This window comes from Balaenoptera acutorostrata, chromosome 6 (genome assembly GCF_949987535.1).
Source record: "Balaenoptera acutorostrata chromosome 6, mBalAcu1.1, whole genome shotgun sequence".
NCBI classification, from domain to species: Eukaryota; Metazoa; Chordata; class Mammalia; order Artiodactyla; family Balaenopteridae; genus Balaenoptera; species Balaenoptera acutorostrata.
In genome coordinates, this window is record NC_080069.1 from 31,311,978 (window position 1) to 31,333,594 (window position 21,617).

Below are 21,617 nucleotides of genomic sequence, written 5' to 3' on the forward strand. Positions count from 1 at the left end.
AGACTCCACCCCTTAAGTGCTCCCGGAACCTCCTCTTCTGTGACTTGCTCGTCCTGGTTGCTCCAAGGCGCCACCAAGTCGGGGTGGGTAGGTATGCCCTCGGGCTTTGGGTTCGAGGGAGTCAACTCTCCTGAAGCGTAGGGACTGCTGGGGGACAGCTGTGGAAAAGTAAGCAGGGATGGCAACGAGGCTGGGATGCTTGCGAGCGCGGGTTATAAGCGCGGGAATCGCGCGTCATTCCCCTGCCTCCCCCGCCGAGTTCCGGGATGGTCCACGCCAGCAGCGCGCGAGGCTTGAAGAACAGGACGTGGCGCGCCTCTGTCAGGCAGCTTCCCGTTAGCGCGGCCCTATGGATTCTCAGCGGGCTGAGGCCCGCGCTTTGGAAGCCGAGATCACCGCTTTGAGGCGGGCGTGCGTGGAGCCGCCGGCGCCCGGGGAAGACACCTTCCGAGTTCGGTACGTGGCCTTCCTCAGGCCTAGTCGGAAGGGTGAAGATCTCTACTCCAGGCGCCCCGGACCTCCCCACAGACTTTTCCCGAGCACCAGACGTGGGCGGGAACTCGTTATCTGTCTGTTCCAACAGGGCTGAGAGTAATGAGTACACGCGTGAACCCCGTTGTAAACGTATTACCATATATTAACTGATTTTTTTTTTAAAGATTTATTTATTTTATTTATTTATTTATTTATGGCTGCGCTGGGTCTTCGTTTCTGTGCGAGGGCTTTCTCTAGTTGCGGCAAGCGGGGGCCACTCTTCATCGCGGTGCGCGGGCCGCTCACTCTCGTGGCCTCTCTTGTTGCGGAGCACAGGCTCCAGACGCGCAAGCTCAGTAGTTGTGGCTCACGGGCTTAGCTGCTCCGCGGCATGTGGGATCCTCCCAGACCAAGGCTCGAACCCGTGTCCCCTGCACTAGCAGGCAGACTCTCAACCACTGTGCCACCAGGGAAGCCCTATTAACTGATTTAATCACACTCATGGGGAAGGTGTTTTCATTTAAGGTGTTTCATTTCATTTCATTTTAAGGTGTTCTCTTGCTAGTAACTATCAAGGTGAAAGTCTTGCTTATCTCCTTAGCAATCTTGCCTTTAGTGGGCAGCAGTATCTAGTTGGAATTTAAAAACTCTGGTTTCATGGTATTTGTTTTTATGAGTCACCTAACTGTGGTAAGTGATACTGATTTTTCGCTTACGGTAGTGATACGAAATTTCCTTTGAGAAATAATTTAGGTAAAAGAGTAAGTTGATATAAAGAAGACTAGGCAATGTAGTCTATAGGAGAATTTGGCAAAAGCTGCGAAGGTGATTGTCATATACTGCAGGAGGGGAAGCATCCCTGTAAAGGAAGTGGGGGAACTCCCTGTTTAAAGGCGAACAGAGCCATATGCACTAATAGGTAGAAATACCTGAAGAGTGCCGTCTACCATAGAGCGGTGGCATCATAACGTCTTTGTTACTACCAATAGCCATGGTCTGTCTATTACTTACTAAGTGCTAGACTGAGAGATGCAAACGTCTTTACGTACATCATCTCTTTTTAATACCTACGACAATCCTCTGAGTTAGGTGCTGTTGTTAACCCCGTTTTAGAGTTAGGAAACTGAGGCTCAGAGAAATTAAGTTGCTTTCCTGAAGTCTCAGAGAAGGTAAGTGTTAGAGCTGGATTGGAATCCAAAAATCAAACTTCAAAGCCCAGGCACTTTGCTTAACTGGAGAAGGAGAGAAGGGGGTCCATGACAGTTAATTATGTACCTATTGTCTCAAGCTTGCAAGCTGCTTGAAAAGCAGAAACTGTCTTCATTTTTTAGTCAATTCTAATTTGACATAGATGCAGAGAGAATAAGATTTTCCTGAACTAACTGGACAAGAGTTGGTTGAAATTGGGAAGGAGGAGTTCTAAAGAAAATGTTTGCATGCATGTTGGAAGGGATCATGAAGGTAGAGGAAGCTGTAACTAGTAAGAGAGAAGAGGAGAGAGAAGTAGGTGAACAGGGAACAAATATGTTCCTCCGCAAGTGAGGGTGTAAATGTATCAGAATGCTTGCTACTCCAGGGGTGCTCCACAGATTGGAAGCTTTAGCATCACTTGGGTTGAACAGAAATACAGATTTCAGCCCAACCCTGACCTACTGAGTCGGAATCTACTTTTTAACTAGACCGTTGATGATTTTATGCACTTCAGAAAGTCTGAGGAAGCACCATGATGAAAGATGATTTCTTTACTGGCCACAGTGTGTCATTTTTAGCTCAGGATAGTATGTAGACTATCCATGTAATCTGAGTCTCCTCAATGATCAAGTTGAGAAAGTCGGAAGAGTCCAAGGTGTTTGGATTTAATATAAAGTTTCTTTTCACTATGATGGAGAAGGAAGTTTAGGACCTGTGTACCAAGCTTTTTTTTTTTTTTTTTCAGTTCCAGTAAAATACATATAAATGTATCATCTTAACCATTTTTCAGTGTTCATATCAGTAGTATAATGTTCATAATATTATGCAACTATTACCTCCATCCCTTTCCATAACTCTTTGCATCTTGTAAAACTAAAACTCCATACCTGTTAAATAATAACTTCTCATTTCCCAACTCCCCTTAGCCCCTGACAGCCACCGTTCTATTTTCTGTCTCCATCGAATTTGACTTCTCTATTGCTTCATATAAATGGAATCATACATATTTATCTTTTTGTGACTGGCTTATTTCTCTCAGCATAATATCCTTAAGTTTCATCCATATTGTAGCATATAGCAGAATTTCCTTTCTTTTTCAGGCTGAGTAATATTTTCTTTTATGTATATACCACATTTTACTTATCCATTCATCTGTCAATAAATACTTCATTTGCTTCCATGTTTTAGCTATTGTGAATAATACTGGTATGAACATGGGTGAACAAATATCTCTTTGTGACCCTGCTTTCAATTCTTTGGATATATACCAAGAAGTGGAGTTGCTGGATCATATGTTAATTCTATTTTAAATTTTCTGAGGAACCACCACACTGGTTCCCACAGTGGTTCTACCATTTTACGTTCCCACTAACAGTCCACAAGTTTTCCAGATTCTCCACATCTACATCAACACTTGTTGTTATCTCTTTTTTGATAGTAGCCATCCTAATGGGTATGAGGTGGTACCTCACTGTAGTTTTGTCTTGCATTTACCTAATGATAGGTGATGTTGAATATCTTTTCATGTACTTATTGGCCATTTGTATATCTTCTTTGGAGAAATGTTTATTTAAATCCTTTGCCCATTTTTGAATCAGGTTGTTTGGGTTTTTGTTGTGGAGTTTTAGGAGTTTCTCTATATATTTTGGATATTGATCCTTTATCAGATATGCAATTAACAAATATTTTCTCCCATTCTGTGAGTTGCCTTTTTACTCTGTTGATAGTGTTTTTTGATGTACATTTAAAAATTTTTTTCATGAAGTCCAATTTGTCTATTTTTTCTTTTGTTACCTGTGCCTTTGGTATTGAATATATCCATGAAATCATTGCCAAATCCAATATCGTGAAGCTTTGTCTTACGTTTTCTTCCTAGAGTTTTATTGTTTTAGGTCTTATGTTTACACCTTTGATCCAATTCGAGTTAGTTTTTGTATATGTTAGGTAATGGTCCAATTTCATTGTTTTGCATGTGGATATCCAATTTTCCCAGCACAATTTGAATGGTATTGGCATGCTAGTCAAAAATCATTTGACCATATATGTGAAAGTTTATTTCTGGCTTCTCTAAGTATTCTATTACGTTGATCTGTATGTCTGTTTTTATGCCAGTACTACAGTTTTGATTACTGTATCTTTGAGATAAGTTTTGAAATCAGGCAATATGAATCCTTCAGTTTTGTTCTTTTTCAAAATTGTTTTGCTATTGGGAATCCCTTGAGGTTCCTTATGAATCTTAGGGATGGCATTTTCTATTTTTAAAATAAAAAACCTCATTGGGATCTTGATAGGGATTGCATTGAACCTGTAGATTGCTTTAGGTAATATTGACATTTTAATAACATTACCTCCTAATCCATGAACATGAGATGTGTTTCCATTTATTTATATCTTCTTTAATTTCTTTCAGTGATGCTTTGTAGTTTTCATTGTAGAAGTCTTTTACCTTCTTGATTAAGTTTATTGCTGTGTATTATATTCTTTTTTGATGGTATTGTAAATGGAATTGTTTTTGTAATTTCCTTTTCAGATTGTTCATTGTTGTATAGAAATTCATCTAATTTTTATGTGATGACTTGTTATCCTGTTACTTTGCTGAATACATTTATTAGTTCTAACAGTTTTTTTGTAGAATCTTTAGGATTTCTTACATTTAAGATCATACCGTCTGCAAACAGATAATTTTACTTCTTGCTTTCCAATTTAGATGCCTTTTATTTCTTCTTCTTGCCTAACTGCTCTACCTAGAATTTTCAGTACTATGTTGAATTGAAGTGTTGAAAGCTGCATCTTTACCTTGTTCCTAATCTTACAGGAAAAGCTTTCAGTCTTTCACCATGGAGTATGATGTTTGCAGTGGGTTGTCCATATATGGTTTTTATTATGGTGAGATAGTTTCTTTCTGTTCCTAGTTTTTTTGAGTGGTTTTTATTATGAAATTTTCAAATACAGTTTCCCCCCCACTATCTGAAAATAAAGCATTCCAATGAAACCTTTTGTAAGTCAAAATGGTGTAAAGCAAAGAAGCAGTTACCTCAGGACACATTTTGCTAACGGATGCACAAAATAAATCAAGATACAGCACAAATGCTCACAGACACAGTTCAAAGCTATGGCAGTTTTGATGCTGAGATGCTGAGTGTAGTTTCTGGGGTAGGAGCTTGGTGGTGCCACTCTCACTGCTCAGGGTGCATGTTGCCTCTGTGATGTTTCGCTGCAAAACAAACCCCAAACGCTATTTTCACTTTTCACCTTCTTTTTGTAAAAGTGAAAATTCTTTTCAGATTTTATTTCAAAGAGCTAATTTTTAGTTTCATTGATTTTTCTCTATTTCTTAATGTTTATTTCACTGATCTCTGTTCTAATCTTTATCATTTCCTTCCTTCTGCTAGCTTTGGGTTTAATTCATTCTTCTTTTTCTAGTTTCTTAAGTTTTACCATTAGGTTGTTCATTAGACATCTTTCTTGTTTTTTTAATTTAAGTGTTTATAGCTATAAAATGTCCTTAGTGCTATGTTTGCTATGTCTCCTAAGTTTTGATATGTTGTGTTTTCATTTTCATTGGCCTTAAAGACGAATGAAAATATATTTTCATTTCCCTTGGGATTTCTTCTTTATTGTTGGTTATTTAAAAGTGTGTTGCTTAATTTCACAATTTTGTGAATTTTTCAGTTTTCCTTCTGTTACTGATTTCTAACTTCAGCTCGTTGTGGTTGGAGAAAATACTTTGTAGAATACCTGTCTTTTAAAATCCATTGAGACTCAATTATTTGCCCAGTATATGATCTATCCTGGAAAATGTCCCACCTGCATTTGAAAATAATTTGTATTCTCTTGTCGTGTAGGGTGTTCTATATATGTCTGTTAGACCTAATTGGTGTACTGTGGTGTTTAAATTTTCTGTCACTTATTAATCTGTCTGGTCCTTCTATACATCATTGTAAGTGGGGGATTGAAGTCTCCAACTGTTATTTTGTTTTCTACTGAGCTGTAATTGACATATAACATTACTTTACTTTCAGGTGTACAACATAATGATTTCACATTTGTATATATAAAAAAAATGGTCACAAGAAATTCTTAAGATTCATCACCATTCATAGTTACAAAAATTGTTTGTGATGAGAACTTTGAAGATTTACTCTCTTAGCAACTTTCAAATATGCAATACAGTATTATTAACTATAGTCACCATGCTGTACATTAGATCCCCATGACTTATTTATTTCATAAATGGAAGTTTGTACCTTTTGACCACCCCACCCTCACCCATTTCCCTTACCGCCCCCTCACCCCCTTGCCCCTGACAACCACCAGTCTATTCTCTATATCTATGAACTTGTTCTTTTTGGTGTTTCTTAGATTCCACATATAAGTGAGATCATATAGTATTTGTCCTTCTCTGTCTGACTTCACTTAGCATAATGCCCTCAAGGTCCATCCACGTTGTTGCAAATGGCAAGATTTCATTCATTTTATGGCTGAGTAATATTCCATGTATATACAGGCCACATTTTCTTTATCCATTTAACGATCCATGGACGCTTTGTTTGTTTCCATGTCTTGGCTATCATAAATAATGCTGCAGTGGACATTGGGGTGCATATATCTTTTCGAGTTAGTGTTTTTGATTCCTTCGGATAAATACATGGCAGTACAATTGCTGATCATATGGTAGTTCTATTCTTTTTTTTGTTGTAATTTTTTTAAACATCTTTATTGAAGTATAATTGTTTTACAGTGTTTTGTTAGTTTCTGCTGTATAACAAAGTGAATCAGCTATATGCATATGTATATCCCCATGTCCCCTCCCTCTTGCATCTCCCTACCACCCTCCTTATCCCACACCTCTAGGTGGTTGCAAAGCAGCCAGCTGATCTCCCTGTGCTATGCAGCTGCTTCCCACTAGCTGTTTTACATTTGGTAGTGTATATATGTCCATGCCACTCTCTCACTTCGTCCCAGCTTACCCTTCTCCCTCCCCGTATCCTCAAGTCCATTCTCTACGTCTGTGTCTTTATTCCTGTCCTGCCCCTAGGTTCATCAGAACCATTTTTTATTTTAGATTCCATATATATGTGTTAGCATATGGTATTTGTTTTTCTGTTTCTGACTTACTTCACTTTGTATGACAGACTCTAGGTCCACCCACCTCACGACAAATAACAATTTTGTTTCTTTTTATGGCTGAGTAATATTCCATTGTATATATGTGCCACATCTTCTTTATCCATTCATTTGTCGATGGACACTTAGGTTGCTTCCATGTCCTGGCTATTGTAAATAGTGCTGCAATGAACATTGTGGAACATGACTCTTTTTGAATTATGGTTTTCTCAGGGTATATGCCCAGTAGCGGGATTGCTGGGTCATATGGTAGTTCTATTTTTAGTTTTTTAAGGAACCTCCGTACTGTTCTCCATAGTGGCTGTACCAATTTATATTCCCACCAACAGTGCAAGAGGGTTCCCTTTTCTCCACATCCTCTCCAGCATTTATTGTTTCTAGATTTTTTGATGATGGCCATTCTTACCGGTGTGAGGTGATACCTCATTGTAGTTTTGAGTTGCATTTCTCTAATGATTAGTGATGTTGAGCATCTTTTCATGTGTTTGTTGGCAATCTGTATATATTATTTGGAGAAATGTCTATTCAGGTCTTCTGCCCATTTTTACATTGGGTTGTTTGTTTTTTTAATATTGAGCTGCATGAACTGCTTCTATATTTTGGAGATTAATCCTTTGTCAGTTGCTTCGTTTGCAAATATTTTCTCTCATTCTGAGGGTTGTCTTTTCATCTTTTTAATGGTTTCCTTTGCTGTGCAAAAGCTTTGAAGTTTCATTAGGTCCCATTTGTTTATTTTTGTTTTTATTTCCATTCCTCTAGGAGGTGGGTCAAAAAGGATCTTGCTGTGATTTATGTCATAGCATGTTCTGCCTATGTTTTCCTCTAGGAGTTTGATAGTGTCTGGCCTTACATTTAGGTCTTTAATCCATTTTGAGTTTATTTTTGTGTATGGTGTTAGGAAGTGTTCTAATTTCATTCTTTTACATGTAGCTGTCCAGTTTTCCCAGCCCCACTTATTGAAGAGGGTGTCTTTTCTCCATTGTATACTCTTGCCTCCTTTATCAAAGATAAGGTGACCATATGTGGGTGGGTTTATCTCTGGGCTTTCTATCCTGTTCTATTGATCTATATTTCTGTTTTTGTGCCAGTACCATACTGTCTTAATTACTGTAGCTTTGTAGTATAGCCTGAAGTCAGGGAGCCTGATTCCTCCAGCTCCGTTTTCCTTTTTCAAAATTGTTTTGGCTATTCGGGGTCTTTTGTGTTTCATACAAATTGTGAAATTGTTTGTTCTAGTTCTGTGAAAAATGCCATTGGTAGTTTGACAGGGATTGCACTGAATCTGTAGATTGCTTTGGATAGTATAATCATTTTCACAATGTTGATTCTCCCAATCCAAGAACGTGGTATACCTCTCCATCTGTTTGTATCATCTTTAATTACTTTCATCAGTGTCTTTTAGTTTTCTGCATACAGGTCTTTTGTCTCCTTAGGTAGGTTTATTTCTAGGTATTTTATTCTTTTTGTTACACTGGTAAATGGGAGTGTTTCCTTAATTTCTCTTTCAGATTTTTCATCATTAGTTTATAGGAATGCAAGAGATTTCTGTGCATTAATTTTGTATCCTGCTACTCTGCCAAATTCATTGATTAGCTCTAGTAGTTTTCTGTTAACATCTTTAGAATTCTCTATGTATAGTGTCATGTCATTTGCAAACAGTGACAGTTTTATTTCTTCTTTTCCGAATTGGATTCCTTTTATTTCTTTTTCTTCTCTGATTGCTGTGGCTAAAACTTCCAAAATGCTGTTGAATAATAGTGGTGAGAGTGGGCAACCTTGTCTTGTTCTTGATCTTAGTTTAAATGGTTTCAGTTTTTCACCATGGAGAATGATGTTGGCTGTGTTATTGTTGTATATGGCCTTTATTATGTTGAGGTAGGTTCCCTCTATGCCTATTTTCTGGAGAGTTTTTATCATAAATGGGTGGTGAATTTTGTCAAAAGCTTTTTCTGCATCTATTAAGACTATCATATGGTTTTTATCCTTCAGTTTGTTAATATGGTGTATCACATTGATCGATTTGCATATACTGAAGAATCCTTGCATTCCTGGGATAAACCCCAGTTGATCATGGTGTATGATCCTTTTAATATGCTGTTGGATTCTGTTTGCTAGTATTTTGTTGCGGATTTTTGCATCTATGTTCATCAGAGATATTGGCCTGTAATTTTCTTTTTTTGTGACATCTTTGTCTGATTTTGGTGTCAGGGTGATGGTAGCCTTGTAGAATGAGTTTGGGAGTGTTCCTCCCTCTGCTATATTTTGGAAGAGTTTGAGAAGGATAGGTGTTAGCTCTTCTCTAAATGTTTGATAGAATTCACCTGTGAACCCATCTGGTCCTGGGCTTTTGTTTGTTGGAAGATTTTTAAATCAAAGTTTCAATTTCAGTGCTTGTGATTGGTCCTTTTATGTTTTCTGTTTCTTCCTGGTTCAATCTTGGAAGGTTGTGCTTTTCTAAGAATTTGTCCATTTCTTCCAGGTTGTCCATTTTATTGGCATATAGTTGCTTGTAGTAATCCCTCATGATCCTTTGTATTTCTGCAGTATCAGTTGTTACTTCTCCTTTTTCATTTCTAATTTATTGATTTGAGTCTTCTCCCTTTTTTTCTTGATGAGTCTGGCTAATGGTTTATCAATTTTGTTTATCTTCTCAAGGAAACAGCTTTTAGTTTTATTGATCTTTGCTATCGTTTCTTTCATTTCTTTTTCATTTATTTCTGATATGATCTTTATGATTTCTTTCCTTCTGCTAACTTTGGGGTTTTTTTGTTCTTCTTTCTCTAATTGCTTTAGGTGTAAGTTTAGGTTGTTTATTTGATATTTTTCTTGTTTCTTGAGGTAGGATTGTATTTCTGTAAACTTCCCTCTTAGAACTGCTTTTGCTGCAACCCATAGGTTTTGAGTCATCGTGTTTTCATTGTCATTTGTTTCTAGGTATTTTTTGATTTCCTCTTTTATTTCTTCAGTGATCTCTTGGTTTTTTAGTAGTGTATTGTTTAGACTCCATGTGTTTGTATTTTTTACAGTTTTTTTCTTGTAATTGATATCTAGTCTCATAGCGTTGTGGTCAGAAAAGATACTTCATATGATTGCAATTTTCTTAAATTTACCAAGGCTTGATTTTTGACCCAAGATATGATCTATCCTGGAGAATGTTCCATGAGCACTTGAGAAGAAAGTGTATTCTGTTATTTTTGAATGGAATGTCCTATAAATATCAATGAAGTCCCTCTTGTTTAATGTGTCATTTAAGGCTTGTGTTTCCTTATTTATTTTCATTTTGGGTGACCTGTCCATTGGTGAAAGTGGGGTGTTAAAGTCCCCTACTATTATTGTGTTACTGTCAATTTCCCTGGTAGTTCTATTTTTCACTTTCTGAGGAGCCTCCATACTGTTTTCAGTAGTGGCTGTACCAATTTAAATTGCCACCAACAGTGCACAAGTATTCTTATTTCTCCACATCCTCACCAACACCTGTTATTTCTTGCATTTTTGATAATAACCATTCTAAGAAGTGTGAGGTTATATCTTCTTATGGTTTTGATTTGCATTTCCCTGGTGATTAATGATGCTGAGCACCTTTTCATGTACCTCATGGCCTTCTGTATGTCTTCTTTGGAAAAATGTCTATTGAAATCCTTTGCTCATTTTTGATTGTATGTGGATTTTTGCTATTCAATTGTATGAGTTCCTTATACATTTTGGATATTGACCCCTTAGGGGATAAATGAGTTGCACATATTTTCTTACATTCCATATGTTGCCTTTTCACTTTGTTGATAGTTTCCTTTGCTGTCTAGAAGCTTTTTAATTTGATGTAGTTCCACTTGTTTATTTTTGCTTTTCTGGCCTATATTTTTGGTGGCAAATCCAAAAAAATCATTGACAGGACCAATGTCAGGGAGCTCACTGCTTATGTTTTCTTCTAGGATTTTTATAGTTTCAGGTCTTTAATCCATTTTAAGTTAACTTTTGTGTATTGTGTAAGATAGTGGTTCCTTATCCTTTTGCTTCTGGCTGTCCAGTTTTCCCAACCCATTTATTGAAGAAACTGTCCTTTCCCCATTGTGTATTCTTGGCTTCTTTGTCATTAATTAATTGACCATATATGAATGGGTTTATTTCTGGGCTCTTTTTTCTCTTCTGTTGATCTATGTGTCTGTTTTTATGCCAATACTGTATTGCTTTCGTTACTATAGCTTTGTAATCTAGTTTGAAATCAAGACTTATGATGCCTCCAGGATTGTTCTTTCTCAAGAATTCTTTAGCTATTCCAGGTCTTTTGTGGTTCCATACAAACAGTAGGATTTTTTTCTACTTCTGTGAAAAATGCTATTGGAATTTTGTTAGAAATTGTATTGAATCTGGTGATTGCATTGGGTAGTATGGACATTTAAAGAATATTCTTCTTATCCATGAGCATGGAATATCTTTTCAAATATTAGTATTTTGTCAGTTTCTTTTTTCAGTGTCGTATAATTTTCAGTGTATAGGTCTTTTACCTCCTTTGTTAAATTTATTCCTAGGTATTTTATTCCTTTTGATGCAGTTATAAATGGGGTTGGTTTCTTATTTTCTTTTTCTGATAGTTTGTTATTAGTGTATAGAAACACAACAGATTTTTGTATTGGTTTTGTATCCTGCAACTTCACTAGTTTGTTTCCTAGTTTTAACAGTTTTATGGTAGAGTCTTTGGGGTTTTCTCTAAATAATATCATGTCACCTGCAAATAGTTACAGTGTTGCTTCTTCCTTTCTGATTTGAATGCCTTTTATTTCTTTTTCTTGTCTAACTGTTCTGGCTAGGACTTCCATTACTATGTTGAATAAGTGTGGTGAAAGTGAGCATCCTTTGTCTTGTTCCTGAACTCAGAGGAAAAACTTTCAGCTTTTCACTGTTCAGTATGATGTTAGCTGTGGACTTGTCATGTGGCCTTTATTATTTTGAGGTACATTTCCTCTGTACCCACTTTGTTGAGAGTTTTGATCATAAATGGATGTTGAATTTTGTCAGACACTTTTCTGCATCTATTGAGATGATCACATGGTTTTTATCCTTCATTCTGTTAATGGGGTGTATCACACTGATTTGCAGATTTGAACCATTCTTGCATTCCTGGACTAAATCCCAGTTGTTCCTGGTGTATGTTGCTTAACGTATTGCTGAATTAGCTTTGCTAATGGTTTGTTGAGGATTTACGTTTATGTTCATCAGGGATATTGGCCTTGTAATTTTCTTTCCTTGTAGTGTTCATGTCTGAGTTTGGTTTCAGGGTAAAGGCCTCATAAAATGATTGTGTAAGTTTTCCCTCTCCTGTTTTTTGGAAGAGTTAGAGAAGGATTGGTTTGCTTCTTTAAATATTCGGTAGAATTCAGTAGTGAAGCCATCTGGTCCTGGACTTTTGTTTGTAGGTATGATTTTAAACACTAATTCAATTTCTTTATTATTAATTGTTCAGTTTTTCTGTTTCTTCATGATTCAGTCTTGTTCTATGTTTCTAGAAGTTTTTCTGTTTTTTTTGGATTGTCCAGTTTGTTGGCATATAATTTTTCATACTTTCTTATGACGTGAGTGGTTTCCTTTGTATTTCTGTGGTGTCTGTTGTAATGTCTCTTCTTTCATTTTGATTTTATTTGTATCTTCTCTCTCTCTCTCTCTCTTTTTTTTTTTTTGGATTATTCTAGCTGAAGTTTTGTCTATTTTGTTTACTTTTTGACTAACCAGCTCTTGGTTTCCTTGATCTTTTCTATCACCTTTTTAGGCTGTACTTCATTCTTTTCCTTCTCTGGTCTTTGATATTTCCCTCTACTAACTTTGGGCTTCATTTGTTTTTTATTTGAGATTTTTTGTTACTGCTTTTTATTGCTATGAACTTCCCTCTGAGAATGACTTTTGCTACAGCCCATAGTTTGGTGTGTTTATTTCTGTTTTCATTTGTCTCATGGTATTTTTTTACTTCTCTTTTGATTTTTCTTTTGACTCATTCAGTCATGTTTAGTAGGATGTTGTTTAATCTCCATATATTTGTGAATTTTCTAGTTTTCTTGTAATTGATTTCTAGTATAATATCATTGTGGTTGGAAAAGATGCTTGATATAATTTCAGTCTTCTTAAATTTATTAAGACTTGTTTTGTGGCTTGACATATGACCTATCCTGGAGAATGTTCCTTGTGTGCTTGGGAAGAATGTGTAGTCTTTCTTCTGAATGGAATATTCTGTATATGTCTGTTAAGTTCTTAGGGTCTAAATGTGTCATTTAAGACCAATGTTTCTTTGTTGATTTTCTCTCTGGATGATCTACATGTTGATGTAAGTGGTGTGCTAAAATCCCCTACTATTGTATTGCTGTCTATTTCTTTCTTTAAGGTCTGTTAATACTGTTTTATATATTTAGGTGCTCCTATATTGGGTGCATAAATATTTACCAGTGTGTCCTCTTGTTGGATTAACTCCTTTATCATTATATAACAACCACCTTTGTCTCTTATTACAACTTTGTCTTAAAGCCTTTTTTTTTCTGATATAAATATGCTACTTTAGCTTTCTTTTAGTTTCCATTTGGATGGAATATCTTTTTCCATCCCTTCACTTTCAGCGTGTATGTCCTTACATCTGAAGTGAGTATCTTGTAAGCAGCATGATGGGTCTTTTGTTGGTTTTTAAATCTAGTTAGCCACTCTGTGCTTTTTGATTGAAGAATTTAGTCCATTTGCATTTAAAGTAATTTATGATAGGTGTGTGCTTATTGCCATTTTATTTTCTGGAAGTTTTTTAATTCCATTGCTCCTTTCTTCATCTCTAGCTCTCTCCTTTTGTGATTCGGTGATTTTCTATAGTGGTATGCTTAGATTCCTTTTTATCTTTTTGTGTCTACTGTAGCTTTTTGCTCTGTGGGTACAATGAGGGTTACATAAAACATGTTTATAACTGTCTGTTTTAAGCTGACAATAACTTAAGTTCTAACACATTCTAAATCTCTGCATTTTTACTCCCTCCCCCAATGTTTTATGTTTTTGATGTCACAATTTAGGTCTTGTTATATTGTGTATACCATAACAAATTGTTGTATTTATCGTTATTTTTACTACTTTTGTTTTTCAACCTTCATATTAGCTTTTAGGTGATTAACCTACCACCATTGCACCATTAGATTATTCTGAATTCTTCTATATATTTACCTTTACCAGTGAGAACTATACTTTCTTGTTTCCTGCTTCTACTTATTGACCTTCTGTTTCAGAGAAGTTCTTTTAACATTTCTTGTAAGGCCTATCTGGTGATGATGAACTCCTTTAGCTTTTGGTTGTCTGGAAAACTATCTCTGCTTTAATTCTGAAGGACCACTCTGCCAGTAGGGTATTATTGGTTGGCAGTTTTCATCTGTCAGCCTTTGGATATATCATAACACTTCCTTCTGGCCTGCAGAGTTTCTGCTGAAAACTCTAATAGTCTTTTGGGGTTCCCTGGTACATAACAAGTTGTTTTTCCCTTGCTGCTTTTAAGAATCTCTCCTTGTCTTTAACTTTTGATATTTTAATTTTAATGTGTCTGATGTGGGTCTCTTTAGGTTCCTCTTATTTGGTACTCTCTATGCTTCCTAGATCTGATGTCTGTTTCTTTCCCCAGGTTAGGAAAGTTTCCTGCAATTATTTCTTCAAATAAGTTTTCTGCCTCTTTCTCTCCTCTCCTTCAAGGACCCCTATAATTTGAAAGCTGGTCCATTTGTTGTTGCCCCATAAGTCTTTTAAGCTATTTTCGCTTTTTTTTTCATTCTTTTTCCTTTTTGCTGCTCTGATTTGGATAACTTATATTGCCATAATTTCAAGTTCACTGATCCTTTTTACTGCTTCATCTAGTCTGATGTTGAACCTCTCTATTGAATTTTTCAGTTCAGTTATTGTAGTCTTCAGGTCTATGACCCCTACTTGGTATTTTCTTATAGTTTCTCTTTGTTGAAATTCTCATTTTGTTTATCCATTGTTCTCCTGAGCTCTGTGAGCATCTTTATGATCATTATTTTGAACTGCTTATAAGGTAAATCACTTACCTCCATTTGATTAAGGTCTTTTCTTGAGGCTTTATCTTGTCCTTTCATTTGGAACATATTCCTGTGTTTCTTCATTTTCTTGACTCTCTGTGTTGGTTTCTATGTATTAGATAAAACAGCCCTTTCTTGCAGTCTTGGAAGAGTGACCTCGTGTAGTAGATGAACTTTATTGTTCAACTCTGTCTTGGTTTTCTCTCATACCTTGGTGTTGTCCAAGCAACCTATTTATTCTTAGCTGCTCCCAGTAGTTGAGGGTACCTCAAGACTTGTCAGTGTTGCAAAGGGGAGGTTCTCAGTCAGCAGGTAGATTCAGGCTGATTGGCAAGAAGAAGCTCAGGGAGGAGCTTTTAAAGTACGCAAATATACCTTTTTCAGGGAAGACTGCTCCCTCTGCCCTGAGCCCTGGTAATAGCCAGGTAGGAAGTGTTTCTTCGTTTGTTACTTTTCTTTCGAACTCATGAACGTAAGCCCTCTGGCCACCAGAGCCAGGCTATAAAGGGATGTGTCCTCTGGACAGCATTCACAACAGTTGGGGTGCACAAGCCCCTGTCTTGGAGACACTGATGACTTGGGGCCTGGTCAGATGGAAAGCATGAAGGGTAGCATCCTCTGGCCTCCTCAGTCTCTGCAGAGGATTGTAATTGGGCCCTGAATGTGTGTTTAATGATAAGCCTGCCACTCAGGCTCCAGTTCTGAAGATAAGCTTATTTGTCTCTTTCACAGTAAGATTAAGAGTGCATTTTAGTCTGCTGTATCTCCACTGTGCCCTGGGGCCATTAGTCATTTAAGAACTATTTCTCCTTTTGTTACAGTGCTACGGGACCCACAATAAGTTCTGCTGTAAGTTCTGTTGACTGCCAGAGCCCAGTGAATAAGAGGTGTCCAACTGGGCAGCAGCCACAAAAATCAGGGTTCCAGAGGGTGCACAAACTCCTTTCCAGGAGATACTGGTGATATGGAATAAGACAGAGAGAGTACAAAGGTGATGCTCTGGCCTCTTTCTTTGAAGGTATTTAAATAGGCTCTTGTATGATGTTAAATTAGAAGCCTTCAGGCCAAAGCTTTAAGGTAAGGAAGTAGGCCTCTTAAACAGAAACACTGGTTGCTTTTTTGTTGGCTGCCTCTGTGCTGGGTTCGGGGGTAGGTGAGTCTGCATGCATGAGCCCTTTAAGAACTGTTTCTCGGTTCCCTATAGTGGGGGTCCCCAACCCCTGGGCCACGGACCACTGCCGGTCTGTGGCCTGTTAGGAACCGGGCTGCACAGCAGGAGGTGAGTGGTGGCTGAGTGAGTGAAGCTTCATCTGTATTTACAGTTGCTCCCCAGCTCACATTACCTCCTGAGCTCTGCCTCCTGTGAGCATTATGGTGAGTTGTATAATTATTTCATTATATATTACAATGTAATAATAATAGAAATAAAGTGCACAATAAATGTAATGTGCTTGAATCCTCCGGAAACCACCCCCCACCCCCCACCCCAGTCTGTGAAAAAATTGTCTTCCATGAAACTGGTCCCTGGTGCCAAAAAGTTTGGAGACCCCTGCCCTATAGCCTTGTAAGTCTCATGGGCACAAGGCTTGTTGGCTTTCAAAGCCAGATATTTTAGGGGCTTGCCTCTCAGGTGCTGGTCTTAAAATTTGGGGTGCCAGCTGTGGTGTTCACACCTTTCACTCCTCAGGGAGCAGGTCAGAGTTGTTAGTCCCTCTTGATTGTGGGTTGCCGTGCAACAGGTGGCTTTTATGTGGATTGTGTCTCAGCCTCTACTATCCATTTCAACGTAGGCTTTTTCTCATTTGCCTGATGTGTAGGAGTTGCTCAGCTAGTTTTTGGGTTTCTTTCAGAGAAAATTGTTTCATATGTAGGTGTAGATTTGGTGTGACTATGGGAGGAGGTGAATTCATGATCCTCTTATGTAGCCCCTTTGAACGTTTAATGTAGAACTATTTCTCCCTTCAACTGTCTCAGTTTTTGCTTTGAAATATAGTCAGCTCTGTATCTGCAGGTTTCATATCCACAGGTTCTGCATACATGGATTTTGGTATTTGTGGTGAGTCAAGGAACCAGTACCCTACAGATAGATACTGAAGGAAAACTGTATTTTGATATCTGTCATTAGGTTTGTAAATGTTTATAATTTTTATGTCTTGCTGTATTGAACCTTTCATTAATATATATATATATATATATTTTTTTTTCTTTGTCTCTTATAACCTCTTTTGACTTAAAGTCTATTTTGTTTGGTATTAGTATCCCCAGTCCTGCTCTCTTTCGGTTCCTTTTTGCATGGAGTATCTTTTTCCATCCTTTCACTTTTAGTCTTTTTATCTAAAGTGATTCTCTTATAGACAGCATATGGTTGAAGCCTGTGGTTTTATCAGTTCTTCCAAACTCAGTCTTTTGTTTGGAGGATTTAACCTCTTTACATTTAAATAAGTACTTATAAGGAGAGATTTATTTCTGTCATTTTGCTCTTTGTTTTTTTGTGTGTGCCCTTAAGCTCTTTTGTCCCTCATTTCCTGCATTTCTGTCTTTTGAGAAGTGCTTAAATTTCTTTCTCATTTGCTTTGATATATATTCTTTAGCTATTTTCTTTGTGGTTATCAGAGGGATTATAAATAATATGCTAAAGTTACAACACTCTTAATTTGAATTTATACCCACATTTCAATAACATACAAAAATTCTGCCTGTTTACAGCTCCATCCCCATTGTTTTTGTTTTTTTATGTCACAGAATTACATCCTTATACTTTTGTGACCCCTGAACATAAACTAATAATTCTGTTAAATGCATTCATCTCTTAAATTTTGTAGAAAACGTGATTTGGAGTTACAGATGAAAGTTATACTCATAGTACCTTTAGACTAATTTTTTAAAATGTTAAATCATGTAGGAAAAGAAGTTCAGTTACAAGCCATTGTTACAATACTAGTAGATTTTATAGGCCCATATACTAATTTTATTGAGATCTTTATTTCTCCACATGGCTTCATGTTACTGTCTAGTGTACTTTTATTTTACTTTACAGGACTGCCTTGAGCATTTCTTGGAGGTCATGTCTAGTGGTAACAAACTTCCTCAGCTTTTGTTTATTTGAAAATGTGTTGATTTCTTCCTCACTTTTTTTTTAATATTTATTTATTTGGCTGCACTAGGTCTTAGTTGCGGAACACAGGATCTTTAGTTGCAGCATGTGAACTCTTATTTGCACCGCGTGGGATCTAGTTCCCTGACCAGGAATCAAACCCAGGCCCCCTGCATTGGGAGCTCGGAGTCTTAGCCATTGGACCACCAGGGAAGTCCCACTTCCTCACTTTTGAAAGAAAATTTTGCCAGAAGGATTGTTGGTTGATGGTTTTCTTCTTTTAGCACTTTGAATATATTGGCCCGCTGTTTTCTGGCCTCCAAAACTTCTGATGAGAAATCTGCTCTTATATTATTGAGGATCCATTGAATGTGATGATTTGCTTTTCTCTTGCTGCTTTCAAAATCTCTCTTTACCCTTGGTTTTTGAAAATTTGATTATGTCTCATTATGACCCTCTTTGAGTTCATCTTGTTTAGAGTTAGTTGAGCTTCTTGAATGTTAGCATTCATGTCTCTCATCAAGTTTGGGACACTTTTTACCATTCTTTCTTTCTTTTTTTTTTTTTAATTTTTGGCTGCATTGAGTCTTTGGTGCTACATGCAGGCTTTCTCTAGTTGTGGCGAGCGGGAGCTACTCTTCGTTGCAGTGCGCGGGCTTCTTATTGCAGTGGCTTCTCTTGTTGCGGAGCATGGGCTCTAGGTGCGCGGGCTTCAGTAGTTGTGGCATGCGGGCTCAGTATTTGTGGCTCGTAGGCTCTAGAGTGCAGGCTCAGTAGTTGTGGCGTGTGGGCTTAGTTGCTCCGCAGCATGTAGGATCCTCCCGGACCAGGGCTCAAACCTGTGTCCCCTGCATTGGCAGGTGAATTCTTAACCACTGCACCCCCCCAGGGAAGCCCTTTACCATTATTTCTTCAAATAGTCTCTCTTCCCCTTTTCCTCTTGCTTTTCCTACTGGTACTCCCACAATGCATACGCTGGTCCTTGTGGTTGTGTCCCACTGGTCCCTTAGGCTCTGTTTGCTTTTCTTCAGTGTTTTTTCTTTCTGTTCCTCAGTCTCCGTTTCCAATGTCTTATCTTCAAGTTCACTGATTCGTTATTCTGTCTGCTCAAATCTGCCTTTGCATTCCTCTGGTGAATTTTTCATTTTAGTTATTGTACTTTTCAGGTCCAGAATTTCTTTTTGGTTTTCTTTCTTTATACTGATGTTTCCATTTTGTTCACACATCGTCTTCTTAACTTTCTCCACATCTTCCTTTATTTCTTTGAGCATCTTTAAGACTTCTGTTTTAAAGTCTTTGTCTGATATATCTGCCATTAAGTCTTTTTCAGGGACAGATTCTTTTGAATATTTTTTTTTCTTTGAATGGGCCATGCTTTTCTGTTTTTTGTATGCCTTTTGATATTTTGTTGAACACTGGACATTTTAATTTAATAATGTGGTAACTCTGGAAATCAGATTCTCCCCCCTTTCCCCAGTGTTTACACTTTTTTGTTATTGTTTTAGGTTGTTTTGTTGTTGTTGTTGTTGTAGGCTGTCTGTGTGCTGAGGATCAGCCTGAAGTGTAAACTTAATGTCTAATTATGTCTTTTCTGAGCTTTTACTTGGGTATGTGCAGTCATTTTCTAACTTTCCCCACATATTTAGTTTGATTTTTCATGTCCTAGTCTTTAATGTCTGACTCCTGAAAAGGAAAAGGCAAAAATGACGGTGGGAAACAAAAAGCAACAGCTCTTTAAATATCCTTAATGCTACCTCAGCCAGAGGGTAGGGGCTTGCAGCAGTGACTACCCTCCTCTTTGTCTGCATCTCTGTGATCAGCAGCCGCAATCAGCAACTGGAGCACAGATACTCAATATTTGGGGGACAGAGTCCTTTTTGCCCACTCTTGCTCCCCTAAGCTGTGTGCAGGTGGCTTCAAGAACATGTGCACAGCTGCCTGCCATGTTGTTGGAGGGGGCATGGGTAGCTACTACTGTGCTAAGAGCTGAAATTGCCCACGATTTACTGTAATGTACGTTTAAGCCTTCTCCATGAAGTTGCAAGCCTTCAGCAGTCTCCAGAGTTCCAAAAAAGTTATATCAGACAGATTCTGCCACTGCAATTGCTTCCTAGTTGGGGAGATAGGTTCCTGGTGCTTCCTACTCTGCCATCTTCATAGAATCCTAGATCATTGAATTTTAAACTCAAGTCTTGTGTAGATTTGCTTTAAAAGAAAAAAATCTTCTTGTGAACATCTAATTTTGGGCAAAAAAATATATGCTACTAAGACAAATTTGCAAATAATAAGTAAAACTATAAAACCATAAAACCCATATCCCCAATTCATTCAAAATAGCATCATTAATTGTAATGGACCAATGATGTTTTGCTCAAAGTAAATTACTGCTATGAATGAGAATATGCAGGTTATCTTTTTATTTTGTGGTAATATATACATAACATAAAACTTACCATTTTAACCCTTTTAGAGTATATAGTTTAGTTCACATTGTTGTGCAACCATCACATCATTATCCATCTCTAAAATAATTTCATTGTCCCACAGAGAAACTTTGTACGCAGTAAACAATAACTCCCCATTTTTCCCTTTCTCAGCCACAAGTTCTTTCTTGAATTCTGCATATCTATCCTTTAATGTGATTACTTAGTTCTCTTATCAGTTTGCTCTGTTGGAAATACCTTGAAATTTTTATCCGTAGTTTGCTGTGTCATTGTTTAGTATTCACTTGGAAGGAACTCATTTATATGAAGATTACCTCTGTTCTTTTTTTCATTAGCTTTATCTATTTAATTTTCAAAACACAAATACAAAAGAGCATGTTGTAGTCTCTCAGATGACATAGAATATACTTATAGTGATATTTTAAATTAGCATTAAAACAAAGTTTAAAAAGTTTCTACAGGCTTTATACAAGTTTTGAATTACCAGTGTGAAGATATAGTTAGGTTATTCTTTATAGACATGGTATATGGTCATAAGAACATAGGCTAATGTAGTGGAATTAGAAATAGAAAAGGAGGGATAGCTATGTGGGGGAGCAGAAAAGATGACCTTAGATCCAGATGTGAGAGGAGTAATAGAGCAAGGGTGACCCTCAAGAAATGGAACCTGCTGTATCAGGGGACAGATTTTATCATTAACAAGAGTAGGGAAATTTGAAGGAAAAACTAATTTGAAGAAGAAAACATTTGATGCTTTATCAAGTTAAATCTACCTTGCAGGAAGAAGAGAGATGATTAAAGGTGTGTTTTAGGAGTTACTGGCATAAAAGAGCTAAGATTAATCATCAAATATTCTTCTGGAATGAGAGAATGCATATTCAGAAGAGCAGAGGCAAGAGTGTTAGGGTTTTCTTCTAACACCAGAGACAAAAGGCAGGGACAGTGGAAGACCCAAGATGTAAAATGAGAATCAGGATAATCATGCCCCAGAAGGAAAGGAAAGCATGTTTAAGATAGTGGGAGTCAGCAGTGTAGAATGTGGCTGATAGCATGATGGCAAGAAAGGATTACAAAAAATAAAATATCATTTATTGTGATTATTTGCTGAAATTTTACTTTTTTCAAGGAAAACAGAGCTATATGTTTTCAGTGCAGAATATCTGATCACAGTGTTGTTTAGAGATTATGCTATTCGTTATTCGTTTGGAATTTTTGCCTCTATTCTCTTCAATTTCGCAAGAATCTCTT

The 21,617-nt window shown here is 37.2% G+C and overlaps 1 protein-coding gene across 2 annotated transcripts in view; it reads left to right on the forward strand.

Moving 5' to 3' along the window:
• The first annotated feature begins 93 nt into the window (after positions 1-93).
• The window catches only part of CENPP (centromere protein P), a 218,102-nt gene continuing 196,578 nt past the window's right edge, over positions 94-21,617 (forward strand). For both annotated transcript variants that reach the window (XM_007182385.2, XM_057547773.1), the window contains exon 1: positions 94-456. In XM_007182385.2, the coding sequence (XP_007182447.2) occupies positions 350-456 (107 nt within the window). In that variant the 5' untranslated portion in view covers positions 94-349. The remainder of the gene's footprint in view (positions 457-21,617) is intronic.